At 44.8% G+C, this 21,652-nt stretch overlaps 1 protein-coding gene across 13 annotated transcripts in view; it reads right to left on the reverse strand.

Annotated features, from left to right (window-relative positions):
• LOC127355853 (BAH and coiled-coil domain-containing protein 1) overlaps positions 1 to 20,684 on the reverse strand; it is a 64,227-nt gene extending 43,543 nt beyond the window's left edge. For 12 of the 13 annotated variants that reach the window (XM_051387101.1, XM_051387098.1, XM_051387092.1 and 9 more), the window contains exons 1-2: positions 20,455 to 20,684; positions 17,006 to 17,329 (exon numbers count right to left, since the gene is read on the reverse strand). In XM_051387101.1, the coding sequence (XP_051243061.1) occupies positions 17,006 to 17,177 (172 nt within the window). In that variant the 5' untranslated portion in view covers positions 17,178 to 17,329; positions 20,455 to 20,684. The remainder of the gene's footprint in view (positions 1 to 17,005; positions 17,330 to 20,454) is intronic. The other variant, XM_051387089.1, reaches the window with a different exon arrangement.
• Positions 20,685 to 21,652: the final 968 nt, after the last annotated feature.

Consider the following 21,652-nt stretch of genomic DNA (forward strand, 5'->3'; position numbering starts at 1 on the left):
GACTGGGCAGGTTTCCCCTCCCTCAGGGTGACCATACGGCTCCAGTATTTCAGCCTGGCACTGCCTGGCACAGGAGGTGACTGCCTCTCTCTCACTCTCTCTCTTTTTGAGCATCCCACCGCTCCAGTGACGAGGAGTAATGGTGCTGCACAGGAGGCAGTAAAACTGTGTTTTTGCGAGTGTGTTTTAGCAGAGATTGTACCCATGCACTGCACATATGCTTGTGCCACATCAAAGCAACTCTTTGACTACCCAGTCCTGGGTGGTCTAAAACCTCTCTTCTCTCAACCAGCAGTGCTAGATAGATAGGCTAGAGAAAAGTGGAGTGTGGATGTGGGTGGATGTTACCTCACCACAGGCAAGTGTGTTCTGTGGAACTCAGAAGTCAGTTTGCTTTGGAGGAGACATGAACAGCGTGAGGATGGAGAATGAAAGTGCGGTGCAATACCGACACAGATAAACACACAGACAAACCCATAGGCGTCACATTGCTTGAGTCTCCCCATCTCCTCTGGTTGATGTATAATGATACCCACAACACCACATAAATCTGCAAGCAGCTCGATTCATTGGGGCAGATTGTGCCTGCTGTCTTCCCTTTTTCACTTTCATCCCCTCTTCTCCCTTTGCTCCTTTGAGCCCCATCACTCATTCCCCTTCTCAGTTTTCCCTTTCTGTCCTCACACCCTCTCCATCATCCCTCCATCACTGTGCCTCCTTCCCCCTGCTGCTCAGCTCCATATTTCTGTCCTCCCTCATCACCTCGCTCTCTTCCCTCGGTTGCCGTCATCCACGTGCTTCAAAATGGAAACACTTTCTCTTCATTTTTGGGGTTTTTTAAAAACCGCTTTCCCTCCCACTCCCTCTTCCCACTTGCTCTCTGTTTCTCTGCTCTTGTTCGGCCATCAGTTTTCCTGAGGCCTGGGAGGGTAATGAACGTCTTGTTTTATGGCAAGTCACAGGTTCACCCCTCCCTCCGTCAGAACCGCCCATAAATCAGCATCCCAGCATTCAACTGGCAACCAGGGCTCATCGGAATGTCCTGTTCCTGTCCTCCCATCCTCTCTCCCTCCCTCTTCCATCTGTGGCTCGGCGCCTCCTTTAGGTCATAGAGAGCAGTGCTGGATATGAGGGGGCCTGGTGGTTGAAGAGACTGCTTTGCTGCTGTCCTCTGAGTTCTCTTGGATTGGCCTGTAATATGATAAAGTCCTGGAGTGATGTGTGTGAGAGAAACAGAAGGCAGCTCCCTGCTCTGGCTTCTCTCTGTCTGATGTAGCCTGTCAGAGGCGCAGAGACAGAACAGTGTAGATAACGGAGCAGAGAGCCGCCTCGCCAGCCAGCCAGCCAGCCAGCCAGCCCAAGGTCTTTCTGCAGCCCTGAATATAATTTGCTGCTGGTTCACAAGGGGAACAAAGGAGAAATGTTTAATTCTTGTAGCGTTGGCAAAGACAAATGCAAGCATTTTTGTTCTGATAACCTACAGACAAGGGGAGGGAAGGCACCTGGGTAGCCAAGGCCAAACGATATGTATTACCTTGTAAAGAACACACTGTAAAATACACGTGCGTCTCCTTGACTTCTGTTGTTGCAAAGCTTCTTAGCCATGAGGAAAATAATCCAGTTGGCTGATACAGATAACCACCATTGTTCCCAGTGTAGCAACCTACACTTTCAAGTGCGTACAAGGTCACCCAAATCACACAGTAAATTCTTTGATGAAATGCATCTGACAAACTGGGGCTTTAAAGTTGAGTTATGTCTCGACTGCTGACACTGGTCATCCATGGAATGCCGCTGCCGGGGCCTGCTCAACATCTGCAGCAACACACTTGAGCAGAGATGAGTAAAATTAGGAGCATTTCCTGAAATCTGTACAGAGGAGAGAAGGTCATCCTCGCCCGAACAAGAGCAGATGAAGTGTAACACAGAGCAGGGCGGCCATAAAAAGCCTCTCCTCTCCTCTCCAGCTGGTTAGCTTGATGTGGGCTTTAACAGCTAGGAGTGAAAAAGGCACAATCCAAGGTCAAACCGGGGAGAAGGTGGGGAGGGATATCATCTTGATCAACTGCTCATGGCCTGTCTGTGTGGTTGGTTGGCTGCACAGCTACCGTTGCAGTCGTCTATCTCCTTTGCAGTGATCACATCTAGTCGGCTGGACAGGTGGGCGGGCCAGACGGTCACGTGTTGTCGTCCACTCGCTCTGTATTTGTCTGCAGGTTGTATTCAGAACGGGCATAGGAGGAGGGAGGCCTTGTGGGGTCACAAGAGGCTTGCAGCATCTGATCGAAGTGAACAGATGTGTTGCAGCTGCTCGTTTGGTTTGCCATAGGACATCCTCAAACACACCCCCACACGCACAGATACAGTACACTCACTCACCGAAAAGGCACAGAAAAGTAGCACTATATACACGTTAGCAGGATGGAAATTCAAATCATATATTTTCCAACTGGCCATGCTCAACAGGACTACTGGCAGTGTTTTGGGTCTCAAATAAAAACCCTACATCCCAGAGTAATCATTAAAATGACTTTGAACAGTGTGCCTATGAGTGCACATGTTGGCTTTTCTTATTTTTCTTTAATATACGCTTAGCTCTGCTGGTCATAAAACATGTCGGCACCTACGCGTTGGGCCAGAAAGCCTCAAGCTATGTGACAGGCCTGACCGGTGAAATGATTTGGGGAATCTGTGGAAGGATAACAGCGAGTCGTGGAGTTAACGGGAGGAAGCATGAGGGAGACGTAGCGCAGAGAAACCTCAGCTGGGTGTCCTCGTATCCGCGGGAGGGCAACAGCTTTCAGCAGGTTATCACAACGCCAGTGTGAGCCAAGCTCAGTCTAGACCTGGCAGAGGCCATAATGGAGAGGAAGGGGGAGGCAGTGGGGGACGGGGAGAGACAGGGAAGGAGAATAAAGAAGAGTTATTAGGGTGATGTGAGGCAATGAGGGGAAGAGAGCTCGCTGAAATGTTTTGACGCAGAAAAATAGCAAATGTGACACAGGTACTTAAACAAGGGTTTGAAAAGCAAACCACCACCATGTTTTTTTATTTCTGTACCCTCCTCTCCGCTGTTCCCTTTCTTTCTCTCTGCTCAGTTTGTCACACACCCACACAAGTGATAGTTGCTGCTGAAACTTCCACAAACTACTCATTCCCTTAAGCCCGATGGCAGAGCTCGTCTCATGACTGTCAGGCTGGCCTTCATTCTTCGCCATATTGAGCAGTGCGAACAGAGTCCAGGTCCTTCGTCCAGATTACTAAGATCCTAAACACCCCATTATTTTCATGAGCTCACATGAACACCAGGTAGTCTGGTAGCATGAACAGCCCGCGCTGGGACCACAACTTGATTACACTTCTGCTGTACAGTCCTGCGTTATCAGTTATGGATTGTTTTGTGCCATATTGATGCCAGCATCAGCAGCAGCAGCTTTCACTTGTAGTACCATATGACACATTCCTTCACAGTCAGTGTGTGTGTGTGTGTGTGTGTGTGTGTGTGTGTGTGTGTGTGTGTGTGTGTGTGGATTTCTGTGTTAGAGAGTGTGGTTTCTATCTCCTTACTGTATTTGTTCTGGCATAGTGTTCTATTGTGGGGCTGGGCTTTGCACTTCTCAGATAAGAGAGCAGTTATGTCAACACTGGGTGCTGTGAAGGAGCCGCCTGGTCGTGTTGACATTCTACAACACTGCTTATTTACTCTGACCACAGAGTTCAGCCATCATCTAGCCTCTAATGCACTAATGACCAGAAGCCTCCTGGGGTGGAGCCGCCTCCTGGCTCTTCCCGGTACTTGCTCTCAGCTTGTCAGGTGAGAAGAAAGATGAGGGGGCTGGGGATAACTAATGGCTTTGAAAAAGCCTGAGTTTAAAGCAGACTGCCAACAGATTCTGGGGGAAAAAAGGTTGACGAATGCTTCTCACAATACACACAGCCCCTTGTAGACTCAGGCAGCATGAGTCTGCATATTGAGCTGAGCTGAGCAGCCCTATCAGTAAAGAGCCAGTGGAGCAATCCATGCATAATTAGGGAAGGGGGGAGGGGGTTAATTGACTTCTTTGAGAAAGATCCTGATTTCTATCAGCCAGTCCCATAATCATGTGAGCCAGGGCTCTCATTAAGACCCCTCCCTCATTTATCTCTCTTCCCCTCTAACCCTTTACCCTCTCCCCTCCCTTTCCTATCTCTCCTCCCCCGCTTTGAAAAAGGGTGAAACCCCAACCACTCCTGCTGTGTCCTCAGCAGGCCAGGAAAGGGTGAGGCAGATTTATAGCTAGTACCTGAGTGAGTAAGGTGCACATTGGCACATAAACACATGATTAGTGCGCGCACACACACACACACACACACACACACACACACACACACACACACACACACACACACACACACAAAGGCTCCAGACTGCAGTTGACCTGACTGTGACCCCAGTGCGGTAATGTTGTGGCTAGCAGGTATTAGCAGCAAACCTGTGTGCATGTGTCCCTTTAGCCAGAAATGTTCTCCACACAGACAGTGTTGCACACCTGACGTATTATTATTTATTTTTTTACTATTTCTAACAATAATTGCTCAAACCACAGTGCAGCAGAAACAGCACTGTAACAAGTGCTTTGAATTATTTACAGGCAGAAAGTATACACTGCCTAATGACATGCATCTGTACCACAAACAAAATACATTACGCTGACATGTCAACACCTATGAATATTTACTAAAACATATCCATTAAGACAAGGCTTTTGTTCAACATGGTTTTAACCAGATAGGGAAAGAAAGCAGCTCCCTCCTGGCTGCTTTCCTTTTCTATTCCCTTCCTCCCTTCTTAGCTTTTTCTCTTCGGTCTTTGGAAGCAGTGGAAGATTTGAGGAAAAGCTTGAATTCCATTGAGAGAGTGAGAGAGAGAAAAAAAAGGATGACGTGGAGAAAAGAGATGAAAAGTGACAAATGAGAGATTTCCTCCACAAGCTAATAAATCAGTAGACGCAGGCAGGGGCAGTATGAGGCCTCCTTCAAAAAGCCAAACTTTTTTTTCCCCTTCACAGCCAGCGCTAACCACCTCTCTCCCTTTACATGCACGCAAACACACACTTACACAAACATATGTGCAAAATCACATACACAAAAACGCACACTTCCTCTGTTCCTCTTTGCACACTCTCCCAGATGGTGTGTGCTGGAATGGCATCCCCATTGCTCTCCACCAATCTGGTTGTGGCGCAGTGGCCTGGCTGACTGGCACAGAAACATGTCTCATAAAATCACTTACAGTTAGGAGTGGTGCAGACTTCAAAGTGGCATGCCTTCAAACCAGCCCCGTTAAAGGGTCCAAGCACGCGTGCTGAAATAAATCCTGCTCATTCTGTCACATAAAAAACACACAAGGTGGGGGGCTGAGGGAGTAGGGTTGGGTGGTGTAGCCGCTACTTCAGGTACGCGGGAGACGAGGTAAATGAGCCCGTCAGAGCGTTTGCTATATGCACACAGTAGGGTGCCACACACTGGGCGAGGATGTAGGGGAACAGAGCACAGAGGCACCCGGCTGGGTTTGGAGGTATCTGCTGAGTCGGTGGGGAGCAAAAGGAGTGAGCAATGGGGGCAAGTGTCAGCAGCCCTTATTCAGCTCCAGCGTTTGTGTGAGTAAATGTGAACGCCGCAGTTAGACTGGGCATATGTGCGCTGCGGAGGGAAGGCGGTGACTACGGCCAGGTTGAGAGCTGGGAAGGCTCATCCATTGCTAAGAAACTTGAGCCCCGTGCAGGACGGTCCCAGAGACTGTCGGTTTGATGGAGATCCAAAAAGACTTAGGATCTGCTTTCATTCTGAATGTTCACCATCTGCTTGGCTGGAAAGAGAACCCACGGAGCTGGAGAAAACTCTGTCAACTGACAGATGAGACATTGAGCGTAAATGTGTGTGTGCGTGTGTTGTGTGTACTTGTGCAGACAGTGTGTCAGTATTGATCCTCAAAGCAGCTCCACTTTCTGAAAGGAGATCTGTCAAATGGGGATACACACATTTACACACACAAAACCCCCCCTCCCCAAAAAAAATAAAAAAAGCAGTAATACATTGCGGACTTCATAGCTTAAATAACATTCTTCCTCTAAAATAACAGACATCTGCACCACCATCACATGTTCCAGTATGCACAACCATCCTCTCCTTCCCACACAGCTGCATAGTTTACTCCACCTCCACCATGCCAGTGGTATTGATCCATCCAGTTTCCATGTGCACAGACAACTCTGGTCTAGTAATGCACCGTTACCAAGGATGACCACTTCTCTCCTCATACTTCACTGGTCACACAGTAGCCAGGAAGACACAGACCTTCCACATCACCAAAATAAACCAAACACATGTCCTGTTTTGTTTCCTAACAACCGCACACAAATCCACATGTGCGCAACCAAGACCATTTTACGATCCGTTAGCAGTCACGGTCTACTGCTAACCTCCAAAAACCGTCCTGCATAAAAATGCCTCATGTAGGTCTCTTGTGTAATCTCGTGAGTGGTCCTAGAAACACAAGCCTATCTTTGACCTATCACTAACCCCCGGAAGTAATCAGCAGCCATGCACACAACAAAATTCCTGTTAGTGCGTGGAAAATTCTCTCTGACCTCCTGACCCCCGGGGAAACCACAATGATCTCTGTATTCCTTCTGTCTAGTTAAATGAGAGATAACAAGGGCCTAAGGACCTGATGAAGAAACAGCAGATACACTCCCATAACTGTCATCCCATATGCTGAGAATTCTGCGTGATTTACAGCACTTGCCAGCAAAACAGTAAACCGCAGCTTCTCGCAAACGGGGGCGCCTGCACACCTGAGAACAAGCTGTTCCACGAGCAAAAAAGTGAGTAATTAAAATTATGAGGTGAAAAATGAACACAGCTTCTTAAAATTCTTACCTGTTTATTTATGCAACAGACTTACAGTATAATGCAGTATAAATCCATTTGTGTGTGTGTGTGTGTGTGTGTGTGTGTGTGTGTGTTATTATTCTGATTACTGTCACAGATATATCGGCTAATCAGCGCTGTAATTGAAGCAGGTGGATTTACTACATACCACAACAGCCCCATGCAGAAATGGAGACGAGAGAGATGGATGGAATATAAAACGCCCAGGGCTGAGGTAGAATTAGGCACCTGCATCAGCCCCCCGTCCACCCCCACATGCTGCCCTCTCAGCTGCCTGCCACTCTGTTTCCTCTCTCACTCCTTTTATACAATCTCTCCACCACACAGCTCCTTTGATTGCTCTTTCCCGTGGGCATACACACACGCACACACACACACACACACACACACACACACACACACACACACACACACACACACACAAATACAACATGTGTACACAAAAACACACTCCTTCTGTACTGTTCAGAGACAGTTGCCCCAGCTGAGTTTTGATTTGGAAAGAAAAGTTGCCTCCACTACAAATAACGACAGGCACTCAAGAAACAAGCAGAGCACAGTTATCACACAGAAAACACACACACAAACCCACACACACGTATGCAAGCAAAATGCATAACTCGCGAAAACATGCCAAAAGCACAGAAAACCACTCTTAAAAGCAAGTTTAATCACAGATACACACAGGCAGCCACCCACACATAGCAAACACACACACACGTGCATCCCCACACCCTCCCATTATGCTGTATAACCAAAAGGCATTCAGCCATTTCAGCAGTGTTCTGAGAGCCAGCCAAGTGAGAGGTCTGTCAGTGCATTAGCCAGCATGTAATCATAGCCCAACCTCACTGCAATTAGAAGTGGTTCTAATTCTTCACTGGAAACACTGCCTTCTCCCACCGCTAATAGTTTACTTTACTCCAACAGCTGACAGACCCAACCCTGCCTCCTTGCCTCGGCTTCCTAAACACACACACACACACACACACACACACACACACACATAGACACACCCACAGCTGTAGCTCGTCTGTCAGTATGGGAGATCAAAATGGATCCTGGGAATAGTCCCCAGCCATGTCCCACTTGTGCCACATCAATCCCACGAGTCTTTAGGCTGTGCCACAGTTCACCTATGCGGTGGAGCTCTGTGAGTAACAGGCCTCCTCTCTGCCTTCCCTCTACGCTGCCTTCAAGAAAAAAATCTCCTACTATACGAAACATGACAGAGAGAAATGACAGTGAAATCATGAAACAATTGCAAAAATGAAAAAACCCGAGAGTTCCTAAAGGCTTTCTGTAGATGAGGCAGGCGTGTGAGAGGAGGGTGGCGAGATAGTGGTGGGGAAACGTTAGCTAATGAAGACTGAGGAAGAGGGAGCGCTCCCTATACTGATGGTATTGCTATTAGCCTGTGAGCCGGTGCACTTGGGTGTCACTTCAAAGCATTCCCCACTATTAATCAGAGACTATCCAGCCCTCCAGCAAGGGCCCCGCTGGCTGTGCTGCTAACTACCCCCCTCAACATCAACACAATGGAGCCATCATTACGGCCGTTACGCTACGCCTCGGCCAGACAGCGCACCTTTATCTCGGCATATACGTTACATACTCACGACCAATTAATTTACCTGCCATGTCTCCGAATAAAGAGGGTGGAGTGGGTGGTGGCAGTGTATGCAAGCACACATTTCTATTATGTAGTGGTTTATGTATTTGGGTGGGGGATGGGGAGCACCTGGCTCAGGTTGCATCCAGCGGGCTGTGCATTTCGCCTTGGGGGCTCTTTATGAAAGCACCTGCAAGAGGCTGCAACCTGCCTGGCTCAGACCCACAGGCCCAACCCTGCCCTGATCTGGTTCTCACCTGGCAGCCCCAGGCGGGCCAACGGGGGCAGCACAGCGTCTCCCTGACAGCTTCCCCCCTCCAGGCCCCCCTGGCTAACAACAGCCACTCAGCTGGATATCAGCCACCAAGCTTGAGGATTAACTACAGCACTGGCCCTGTCTCTTTAATACTAGATACATTTTATACAACGCTAATCCTCAGCATCAACTCTTTCTTCCTTTTGTTTTGACTATTGTGATGGACAGCACTTTCCGCCGGGTCAAAGCGAGAGCCTGCAGGGCAGGGGTGAAGAAATTATTCGTTTTTTATCGTGGGGGGGGGGATTGTCAACTGGATGTATCAGTGAGGCTAATGGGGAAAATACATCACCTTGTTTGCCGTCGCTCGCTTCTCGTAAATTTGCACATTCATGTTACATGAGGATGAGAGGGCTTACGATACAAGACACTCTCCCCCTCCCCCTCTGTCTCCTGTTGTACTGTACTGAGAGCCTGCAGACTGTAGCAGCGCTGAGGGGATGAGATAACCATTCACCATTGTGAGAAAAGGCTGTCAAAGCTTTGTTTTTTCTCTTGCGCGCGCTCTCTCTCTCTCTCTTTCTCTCCCCCTCTCTCCCTCTCCCTCTTGTAGGAATATAAAAAAGCTGGAGCAGTGGTTGCAGAAATAGTCCTGTTTCTATAATTAGATGTAAACAGACAAACCAGACTCTCAAGCTTGCTCTGTCCCACTGGCCCCATGGCCTCCTGGGAAGCAAGATGTGTGAGCGTGTATGACGTGTGAGTGTGTGTGCATGCGTGCATTTTGTGTGTGTGTGTGTGTGTGTGTGTGTGTGTGTGTGTGTGTGTGTGTGCGTGTGTGCATCTTTGTGTGAGTCTGCTTGCGATGCACCAGTAAGTGTATGACAGCATGTGACAGTGTGCATCTAGGCTTGCTGTCGCACTCCTCTCTTTCTCTGTCTGTCTCCTTCTCGCGCATACACACAAACTCACTCAGTCCCCCTCCCCCACACATTCACCAGAGGGTAGGTCAGTGGCCGTGCATGGCAAGCACAGAACGCTAATGCATGCAGCACCAGCAGACAAACACACATCTGTTGCTGAGGAGCCAGTCATTTGCCCCAGATCCCCAGGACACATACTGTATCAGAGAGAGGAGGCAGTGTAGCCTAGTGGTCACAACAGGCAGAGGGGACAAAAAAAAACCCTTCAGAACGAGGTAGAGGGCAGAGAGGGACACACTCTGGGAAACATGGAGGACAATGAACATAAAAGAGAAGGAGGGAGGTGGGGGGGGGACTGCAGGGAGGAGCGGACAGTGTATGGACATGGATCATCAAAGGGAGAACATGTAGACATGAAAGAATTTGTGGTGTAAAACAAGTGATTTGACAAAAAAAAAGCAGAAAGGGAGGGAGAGAGGAGGATTTTTGTTCTAATCAATGTCAGAAGGAGCACAGGAAATCCATGCAAGACAGAGAGAGAGCAACAAGTCCCTTTTGGATTGAGGACTAGGCAGCTGGTTGGATGGTCCCAAGAGACTTATTAAAATGGAATTCCTGATGCTAATCTTTGTTTTCTCACAAAAGGGCTGACACATCCTTGAGAGGCATACTGCATGTATATTTAATGGCAAATCTCTGCATATATTTAGCAGCACACCTCATTGTTTGGTACTGTGTCACCACCGCCCACTGTTCCACTGACAGTCCCCGAATCGTGGCCCATTATTTGAGTTTATCTGCTCTCCGTCCTGCCCCTCCACCACATACCATCTGCATTTATGGATCATAGCCTGCCATTTGAAATAGGGAACCTCGGAATACAGAAAAACTACAATAAAAATAAACGAAGCAGCAATAGAAAGGAAGTTCTGTACAGGAACAACTGATGAGCTGTATAATTGTTTCCCTTTCAAAATGAATCCCGTACATCAACAACATGTTAGTGCCACAACAGAAACTTCGGCCTGTTCTTTGCACAATTTTGGACGGGCACCCTATACGCTAAACTGCCGTTTGACAGAAAAATTGTGATTTTCAAAAGTCCTCTTATATGTGCAGAGAAAGAACACATAATTAGAATGCAGCACAAAGTGTTACCGCTACACAAGCTGCATCACAAGCATGAAATCCTGCCAGGAGCACTCGCAGCAAATCCAGCAGGGACAGACTCAGACGTTAGAGGGTTAACAATGCACCTGTCTGGGCCTCACAACCAACCACAGGGTGCCTTGGCTCTAGTGGGGGGTGTCTGGAGAACACAGCCCAGCACACACACACACGCATGCAAACCTACCCGCCCACCCAAACATAACCACACACACACGCTCATACTCATGTGCACACAGTATTGTCACTGACCACAAATCTGCTTACAACAATAGGGCAACGGCCCTTTTTTGTTCTTCTCACTGAACGATTACAATAATAAAATTTAAATTAAAAAACAAGTAATCTGGATTTTCTGCTTGAGCCGTTAATAATGTCTAACAGCTGTCACATGCAATACGGCCATGCACTGAGGTGGGCCTGGGGCTGCCTGATGAGAAGCAGCCTGATACTGGGAGAGGGAGGGCGAATGAGGAGGGGGAAAAAGAGACAAAAAGAAAGAGAAAAAGAGCAAAACAGAGGGAGAGCGAGAGAGAGAGATCCCAATCACAAACAAAACAGCAACTTTGGGCAAATGTAACAGTCTATTCAATCGCACAACAATATATTTTCAGGCCAGCTTTTTTTCCCCAAGTTTTGATGTGTGTGTGTGTGTGTGTGTGTGTGTGTGTGTGTGTGTGTGTGTGTGTGTGTGTGTGTGTGTGTGTGTGAGTGAGTGTGTGTGTGTGAGTGTGTGTGTGTGTGTGTGTGTGTGTTCGTCATGGGATGTGAACAAAAGACTTTGTTGGATCCTTAATACAACTTCTCACTTCCTTGTGTTGAGTGTAAAAATAGATGGGAAGGTTTTGAAATCCAATGCCCTGAAATCCGATACAGGAAGGTATTACCCTGCCCGTCACTCTCACCCGTGGGTCTCCTTTGTGTTTGTCCTGTGTACACGCCCCATGCTCGAGGCGAGGGCTCTGTGGCACCATGCCACACAGTGTAGTGTGGGTGGCGGTCTGTTTGAAGAGCCTGTCTCTGAGGCAGCATGGCCACTCACTAGCCAAATTCCTCTTGCAACGCCAGATCCCTACTTTTTTTTCTCCACTCAGCGAAAGCCTCCTCTTTCTGTGGACAGTTTTGCTGATGAGCAAAGAAATGCAAAGAAAAGCAACCGATTATATAATTTTTCTGTCACTTAAGTTATCTGAGTGTAATGAATTCCAGATGCTGTTACTTATTCTTTGATGACTGGTTATTGGATATCTGTTATCCAATAGTGACCAAAAATGGCTTGCCAGAGTTCTAATGATACCGACGCCTGAATCCAGGTGAGCGCATGTTACCCTAGTATTTGCTTGCTCTTTAAAACTGCCCTTGCAAGTCATTTGGGTTTCAGTGGGAGTGTCAGGAGAACCTGACAGATGGCGGCAGCACCGGGCAAGGTGGTGTTTCAGCCAGGTGTACAATGCCAAGCAACACCTCCACCATTCAGGGGAACTCCTGTGACATTGCGTCTGAACCATGTCATCTCACAACAATCCACAAACGAGCCCGACCACAGGCCAAGCTTCTCACTCTGTTTTGCAGAGCTGGACCGAAAGAGAGAGGGAGTGCACAATGCCTGAGCCAAATGGAACTTGGCCTAAGACCCACGTTCTGTCACTGTACTTCCACCATGGTGGCTCCCCGATACAAGTAACCTTTTAATGTCATATTTAGGATGGGTTATTCAACACAGCAGTTTTCTTTTCAGGCAGGTAAGGCTCACCTGTTGAATTTTCTCTCACCAAATCCCCAAAATCGTTCAATCTATAAGGAAAGGACATTTGCAGGCTTTCAGTGGTTCTGGTTGCTGTGCTGCTAAATAATTATGCTGAGCACGCAACACACTCCAGCCAATGCTCTTGTCTGGGGTCAACAAGGATGGGGGGTAGGTAAAGCCAGAGGGAAGGAAGGTACGAACTGTGAGTGCTCACAACACAAGAGCTACAAGGCCAAGAAGAAGCCTCCCTTCCCATAAACAACCCTCAGCCACTCACTGAGGTTTATTCTTTTAAAGACCCTGGTTGTAACCAGCCCTTTGCTAACTCCACCAAACACCTGTGTTTGTCTTTGAAGCGTCTTCCTAACAACCACAGACCCATGGGATATTCCAGCAATGAGACGTTCAATAAAAGTCTCAGTAAAGTTATTTATTCCCCTTTGGAAAAAAAAATGGGAGAAGGCAGACAGCATAGCTAACCTTTGAAGGGGGAAGCTGCTCGGATATCCAGCTAGGACATAAAAACCAAGGGAATGACAGGGACATCCTACCAGAAAACAATAAAGGGGGTGGAAGGGACTGTTTTTTATCTTTAACAGCAGCCGTAAAACACACACAAAGCTGGGGTCTGCAACAATGGCCTAGGGCAGGGGAGGGTGGCTAAAACAGAAGTGGCAGGAAGACCACCGCTTCCCAGACACAAGGGTCTTCCTGCTGGAAAGAAAGGAGACCGAGAAACGGAGGGGAGGAGAGAGAGGACAGCTTATGGAAAGGGAGACAGAGGAGATGTAAAGGAAGGGGAGGCAGAGTGAGCAAGATGACACAAATATGACCTTTGATTACATGGGGTGTTTAGAGCAGAGCTCAGCCATGGACAGCCTCTGAACCCCTGCTGCTTTCACACAGCCACACCTCAGCCAGAGCACGCTGATCAGAACAATATGGCTGAAAGATGAGCCCCCAGCCATAAATGCCAGCAGTAAAGACAGCTCCACTGTGTCTCCTCCTTTGACACTATCCAACATCTGAATCCCAGCCTCACAGCCAAGTGAAGACTGTCTCCAACTCCACACCGGAGCCAGCAGAAGATAAGATTACTATTTCAAAGTCCTTGTAAATGAACTGGCTGAATTAAACCGCATTAGATGAGTTTACAGGTCTGCGTCTCACTGTATCAGCAAGCACACAGAGAGAAGTTGCTCCAATGTCACATTCCCAGAACACAGTACAAGTGCAAACTATAAATCGACCACCTGACATGCATTACAAATGACTGGCTTGTAGTAGGTGAAGATGGACAGAGGCAAATGCACACTGACAGAACCTCCACTGGTTCTAAGTTAACATGGTTCAGTGGGCAAGAAGGTAGGAGTGTGCGTCTACGTCTGTTGTTACCTAATTGCAACCAAACTCACCCGTGTGTGTTCAAAAGAAAGAGAGGAAATTTCTTCCCAAAATCTGTGAAATTCTGTAACCCGACAGCGAACAATGCCAAGGGAGGGTGTCGCAACCGCCATCACTCTTTTCAGCTGCGAGGGTGAAGGGAGCACTCACAATAAATACCTCTGCAAAGTCAGAGGAGCCCTTTCAAGGAGCCACATCAGAAACCTTCCTCTGAATGCATTTTTACATCAACCCTGAAATATTCATGCTCTTTGTAAAGTATTCATGTGAACCAGTGTGCAAGTTAGTCCCCAGGGGAAAGTGCAGGGAAACCTGAAGGGATCCAACGCACACAGCAAACAACATTCTCAGTTGTGCTAATGTTGCTAGCATACAGGACACTTGAGGGGGACACTAATGACCTGCCCTGTCAAGACAAACAACAGTCTGGGACCTGTTTGGTCAGACAACCTACCAGCATTTGACTGCTCTGACATAGTGTGACTGGCCTGTATTCATTTGGGTAAACTGACAGAATTTTTTTTTAAATTAACGTTAACTTAACTAGTGTGATCAAATAAATAAATAAATTTGCTTATATTAAATGTAGACATAAGAAATAAAAAAAAAATGTATGAGGTAAAAAATTATTTCTTCTTTTTTTCTTGTGTCACGTGGATTATAAATTTGCATTGTGTGCTGGTTTGATGAATTACCATCTTAAAAATATATTCTATGAATAATTGTGAATCAGGTTTCATGTCCCATCCACCTCTTTGCTTTATGACATGCTTGACATTTTCAAATATTGTTAAAATAATAAATCAAAGATTGTACATCAGCAGAGCACAATAACAAAATCATTTTAATGGGGCCTAGGGGGGATTTAGGTATACTGTGAACTCATGTGAAATTATTAATTCAATAAAATACCTGATGTGCAAAGAATTAAGTCATTTTCCAAATCTTGAGGATATTAGATAGACTTCTCTCCAGTCACACCCATGTGTTACTGACGAGACTGGGGAGAACAATAAACCACCTGTGCTGCTCATTGAACAGTGATGACATTTAGAGGGTAGGTCTTCACACTGGTGCAGCACAATACTACAAAAGAAACACCAGATCTGGTTGGGGGGAGCACCTGTACCCTGTAGCCAGCATTAGCCTTCATGCTCTCAACAAAACCTCTATAAGAAGAAAAAAAAACATACGGACCCAGGCACTGTGTGTGTGTGTGTGTGTGTGTGTGTGTGTGTGTGTGTGTACTGCCAAAAGCAAACATGAATGGTGAGAGATGAATGGTGAACGGCGCCCATGAATTCTCCTGAATGCCTAATTATACCTCATGTTTAGCATGATTTTGTAAATTAATTCAGAATCTTTATAAACAGAGTGAATTTGAAAAATATGTTTGATTAGCATGCCACAACACAGCCTACAGTAGAACTGTTTAATAAAAAGAATACAAATAAATGCAGAACACAGAAAAAGCTATTGTCAGAGGTTACTTTGATACTGTATTTAGCCACCTACAACAGCCACCTACATTGATAAATTTAGCTGATATACGTTACATAAAATAACTTAAAAGGGCTAAATATGCCAATGCTTTCCAGTGACCCAAGATTCCTCTGCTGCTGCATCACAAACATGTGTTTTTACAAGCCATATTATCATATTTTCAAAGGAAATTGTTTAAGAAGTGTAACCGTTTGATGCAATCAATGCCACTGCTGTGACTTATTTAAATCTCTTTTGTCTTCCATGGGTGGACAAAATAAAAGCAACAACAGTATATTGTGATCCAGCCCATTACAATGCTGTGCGATAAATTTCTTTTCTTTTCTTATATATATTTTTATTTTCTTTTTAATTTTTTGGCTTTTTCTGAACACAAATTAGGAAGACCATTATATATTTAATTAAATCCCACACAGCAGCTACATAAACTAGTGCATAAACTCAGAATGATCATAAACCAGGTGACACAGTCTCCACAAAAACTGAACATTAGAAGCATCACCAAGGTTTTGTATTTTAGAGAGTTGTCGCATTTGACTGTACATGTGCTGCTTTTATTGTGTCCACCCCCTGAATTAAAAAAATTAAAAATTTAAAAATATGCCAGCTGGTATAGATAATTCTGTTGCAGTATATTCTGACTGTTCTATGTGGACACAAATGTCTGTCCTGGTGTTTTTAAACATGCACATTTGGGTACACAAGAAACCCAAGTCACTTGTTAAACCTGATGCATGCACTGTGAAGACATTTGCACCCCAACACTTTAAAGCTCAATATAGAAGGAGGATTTTTTTTTTATTGCTCTTCTTCCAACAACGTCCAAATGCACCAGAACCCGTGCAGACCTCTTCATCCAGCTTATCAATGTAACGTGTAGTGACGAACTCTCATTTCAAATTCAGCTCCAGGGGCCAATGGGAAACCAGTGCCAGTGTGCCCCTGTCCAACTTCCAACAGTGCAAGCTACAACAGATCTTAAATGCCATTTTTAAATACCATGGCATTTACCTAACTTATCAAACGGCTATTTGTTTAACTAAGATGTCTTTATTACCTTTGAGATATTTAAGCTATAAATGTTGGTTCAGCTTAATCAAAATTCCTGATCGTGGGCCTAGTGTAAATCAAATTTCACCTGATTTATTAGCTGATATTTGAATAGTGAAACTCTGTCAACAGCCACACCTGAGCAACCATTTATTTAAAACAGAAAGCCCCGTCTATTCTCCTCTTTTGTGCAAAAATAATCAGCTTTGTACCACACCACACATGCAGGGCCATAGCCTATTATTCACGCTGATAAATGAACAGGCTTTATGGCGCAACATTATGAGGAGAGCATTTGAAACAACAGCCAGCTTTGAGATAATGGATGTATGTTGCCGCTATGGGAACAAACAACATTTCAGTCGCTACATTCTTGTGTGTGACAAAGCCCACGTAGATGTTTGACTAACCTGAGTGGGGAGCCATTGGTATGTGCGAGGGGTAATATTTTCCCGGCGGGAAGTGACCGGCATGCTGCACAGAGCTGTGGCCCGAGGGAGCGATCCGAGAGGCGGCTCGGTGCACCAGGGCGCCCCGCTCTGATAGGAGGTGCGCCGGAGCAGCGAAATCCCGTCCTTCCATCCCGAAGAATGTTGAGTAATCCGAAATCCGGATATGGCAGGTCAGGAAAATCAAATGCAACCCATATAATAATCCTTTCCTTCAGATCTATGTGTTGCTTTCAGTCGATCGCAGGCTTCCCCAGCCAAAAACGTAGCCCCCGATCATCTTTTCTGTCAGAGGAAAAAAAAAAAAATCAAAGCATTGTTTTTTTCATTAACAAGACAAATGGAGGGTCCGGTTTAAAAATTACACGATGCAAAATACTAACAGTGCAGTCTACTCCTATAAAATGGAAGAGAAAACAAATCATTAGTTCCGCCCCATTGGATTTTGCTGTAATACCTTTCTGTCATATCCAGGTTTCTTTTTGCATAGAGCTTAAATCACTATGTTCGACCTAAAACTGATGCTACAAAATAAGACAGCGCAGATAGAAACAGCCAGTGAGGCGTTCACAAACCCACTGAGTCGGGCTCACATTCAGCTCTATTGATCAGCCTGGGATATAGGCCTGATATGCATCATATGGAGAAGAGCCATTCATATTCCACACACACACACACACACACACACACACACACACACACACACACACACACACACACACAAGGAGCAGATTGACACTTATTTTATCTAGGTTTATATATGTATATATCCCTTTCTATTTAATAATGCTCACTTCATATTTTACCCAAACAATTAATTCAACTACCACGTCAGCAGTTGCCAGCTGTCACTCTCTCCCAAAACCATGGCAAGCATATTAACTGGGAACATTTATATATTTATATATATATAATTATAAAATCGTGATTGCTGCAACAATGTAGAAAAGCGTCCGTTAGAGGAGCAATTGTGTTGTCCTGTTTGGATGGGTTAAAAATGAACAAAAATGATGGAAGCCTACTCAGCCTACATCTCAAGGTGAACAACGGTGCCTGCCTTCTCCTGCTCGTCCTATTGTCTCGGATTGATACAGGCGGTTTTTTCTCCCCCTGCCTCTATCCATCCAGCTCTCATTACACCTCACACTATTTGCACATTTTGCACTACAATGATTTGACATATAAATTGGCATAAATACCAAATATATTATTGTTAGTTTATCATAAAACTGGCAACAAAAAAATGCATCATGCATCGACCAATCTGCGGACCTTCAGGCACAAGGAACCTGTACTGTCAGTTTATAAAGTTTCGAAACAAATCATAAAGCAAGACGCTTGATATTTAAAAAGAATATTATTAAAACCCATAACAGAGATGCATCCTGAAAGACCCCCCCCCTCCCTCCTTCTCAGTGGTGTGTGTGTGCGCGCAACCGTGTGTGCGTGTGTGCATGTGAATAACTGCACTCTCACTGTCTTCATCTGCCTTGACCTATTTCAGGTCAGGTAATCAAATGGAGTAGTAAATACATTATAGGCTACATCCTCTGCCATGCCACAAAAATATCATTCTATAGTCGAGATGGGGGGGAAAAACCATTCAATTCAATTAAAATAAAACGTAATTTCACTGTTAAAATATATGCTTTTGTCTTTACAACAATCATCTAAACGTGACAGCCCATGTTTCTGGCTTTGTGATGGCTGTGATAAATTAAAAATAAGGCAGGCAAACAGAGGGCAGCTTAATTTGATAGTTTCAAATAAATGAATAAATACTACATGGCTGAATTTTCTTAACACACTAGGCTATATGTCTGATTTTACATTATAGATTCTCAATCTGGGGGGGGCCTACAGGGTTTCTCGAAGGGGTTGCAGGGGGTCCCCAACCAGATAAAAAAAAAACACTTTCACTATAAATTTAATTATTTAAAAAAAAAAAAATCTAAATCCAACAATTTGCAAGAATGTTTAGGTATATCATATGTGCTATTTCACTCTCAGCACTATTATCTTCCCATGCAGCCAGTTTACAGCCTAGCCTACAATTCAGTGCTACATCAACAACAATAAAATCCTTCCACACGGAGCTCCCTGAGAAAAAAAAGAAAAGAAAATCTGATCAACTGAGGCTTCGTGAGCTAATGTGTGTGCATGCATGTGGCCGCCTTAATGTGAAACCGTTTAAGAAGCCTTGCTATTGCATGCATGATAGCTGAGTCTTCAATTTGTGGACTGTATAGAGATCCAAGGCGAATGGCCGCCCGTCAGGAGGACTGCCTTTGTCTCCACACTGAGAAAGTGCTTTGCAGTCAGCCATTAGGCTACCTTCCCCCTCGCCATGCTGTTGCATCACTCTCCGTGTCCACTTACAACCTCAGAATAAAAAAAAAATTATTTAACATTTACGAGACTGGGAAGAGGCTGCTGCTGTGTAAATGTTCGAAATGTACATTCATTAGAATTTAATTGCAGCAGCGCAACTCCCCACGGTTGTTTCCCCTTCGTTTTAGCCTTAAATCCCCCCCTCTCAAAATATACGCTTTAATTTTTAAAACCGTTCAAATAATCGACGCCCCTAATGTAATTCATTAAGCAGCTGTCAATTTCCTTTGCACAATCCAATCGAAGGCAGAAACGCAGATAATAAATCAAATTAGGCTGCATAGGTCGCGTCGCGCTGCGAGACAGGCGGCCCTCCGTGGATGAGTTGGCCGGCAGGGAATGCACCTCGACCGGGGTGAGTAATAAGACGTACCCCCCTCCCTCCACCCGTCCTCTACCTTCTCAATGCAAATTCTCCGATTGGAGTTAATCGCAACCTGACTACCACCATAGTCTACACCCCACAGACAGGTTAACAACAAAATAGAAGCACATTTTAACAGTTAATCAAAGGCTCTTAAATCTAGACCAGTTGTAGAAAATACGTAGCCTGTCACATCTCTGAAAAACGGAGGATAATTAAAAACAAAACATCATCAAATAGCCCCAGTCGTCGGTCGATATAATTAAATATTTTATCTAATTATAAAAATGCTCCTGACGTCAAAATGTAATGAAACTGTTAACGTTATTATTATCAATACTAGTATTAATTCTACTTCTATTATTACTAAAGAAAATAATAATAGTTGAATTAATTGTGTGTAAACTCAATGCCTTAAATCATCAATTTATTCCACATAGCATAAACCTCATACATTACTGTTTGGTTATTTTGTAAAATTATAGCAGTGCACTGTGTATAATGAACAGCATGTCACAAATAGCATTTTTTTTTTTTTTTTGAACTTTTGAACCGCTATTATTTTTACAACGAGGAAACAGGCCTTAAAATATTTTTATTCAATAAGGAGAAGAGAAAAAAAAAAAAAACCAAGTATATAAAATGTACTACTTACTGGTATGTTAAATCCTTGCATAACAATAAATTATAAAAACACAAAACACAAGGAGGGCCGAGTGCGACGCCCATTTAAAATCAAAATCTGAAATAAACCATGTGGCTAGAGTGAAAATCCTACAATATTTCCATCTGAGGCTGTGCAGTAGCCTTCTGGTTCAGTCTATGGAAGCAGTGGGACTAGGGCTTCCGGCCTGGCTGGATCGCGGCTCGGATCTCCGAGCAGCGGTTTCTCTCCCGGTGCAACTGCGTACCTCGCGTCTCAGGGCAGGGTAAACACGCCCTCCCATTGGTCGGATACCTGCATGTTAATGAGCTCGTGCCGCCCGCCCGGAGATACGGGAGGTTTTGATTGGCCGGCAGCAGAGGCCAATGGTGTGGTGACTGGCAATGCTAAACAGAGTGAAAAGCGCCAGATTTAAAGCACGGGATGGTCTATATCTCTCTCTCACAATAGAGCTCAGTGCAGCCTGAGCACAGCTTCAAATGCGTGGTAGATGATAAAATGTCTACAGGCAGCGTCGTAATGTAAGGAATTTATGCATGCTTTTAAGAAAAACCCAAACTGAGCTTACAGTGCTTGGATAAAGCTCCAAATCCACTGCCTGTGTGGAATTTACCAACAGCGTTAAGACTGAACGCATCTGAAGAATGCAGGGTAGTTAAAAAAAAAAATGTGTTTATTATCCTATAGCTGTATAGGCAGTAGTCATAACAATCTTAATAATGTGAAACCAAACAAAAATTAAAATTATTTTCAAAGGTACAGTTTAATTGATATGTGCTGTAGTGATATAGTATTGGCTTTCAACTCTTTAAAAAGTGGGTAAAATATTTCCTATATCTTGATCTAGTGATTCAATCAACAAACTTCCAATCACTGAAATATGAAAAGGAAAATGACACTAGAAAAAATATAAAAAAAACGATTAAGTATTAAATATACCAGTTTTCCAAATATAAATCGTGTTGAATAAATACAACATAAATCGCTGTTACAGGTCGGTGTGTATTTTTTAACTGTCACTGAAACCCCCTCCTCTTTAAGAATTTTGCTAACAATTCAGGGCATTTATACACATCAAACACTCACTGAAGTTCTGTCTACATTTTTTCCTTCTTTAGAGCCTCTAGAGGCTTTTTGACAAATGGTTTCAAAGCCAATTTCTTGAAACTCTACACTGAATCATGCAGAC

Source organism: Dicentrarchus labrax, unplaced genomic scaffold (assembly GCF_905237075.1).
Source record: "Dicentrarchus labrax unplaced genomic scaffold, dlabrax2021, whole genome shotgun sequence".
Taxonomy (NCBI): domain Eukaryota; kingdom Metazoa; phylum Chordata; class Actinopteri; family Moronidae; genus Dicentrarchus; species Dicentrarchus labrax.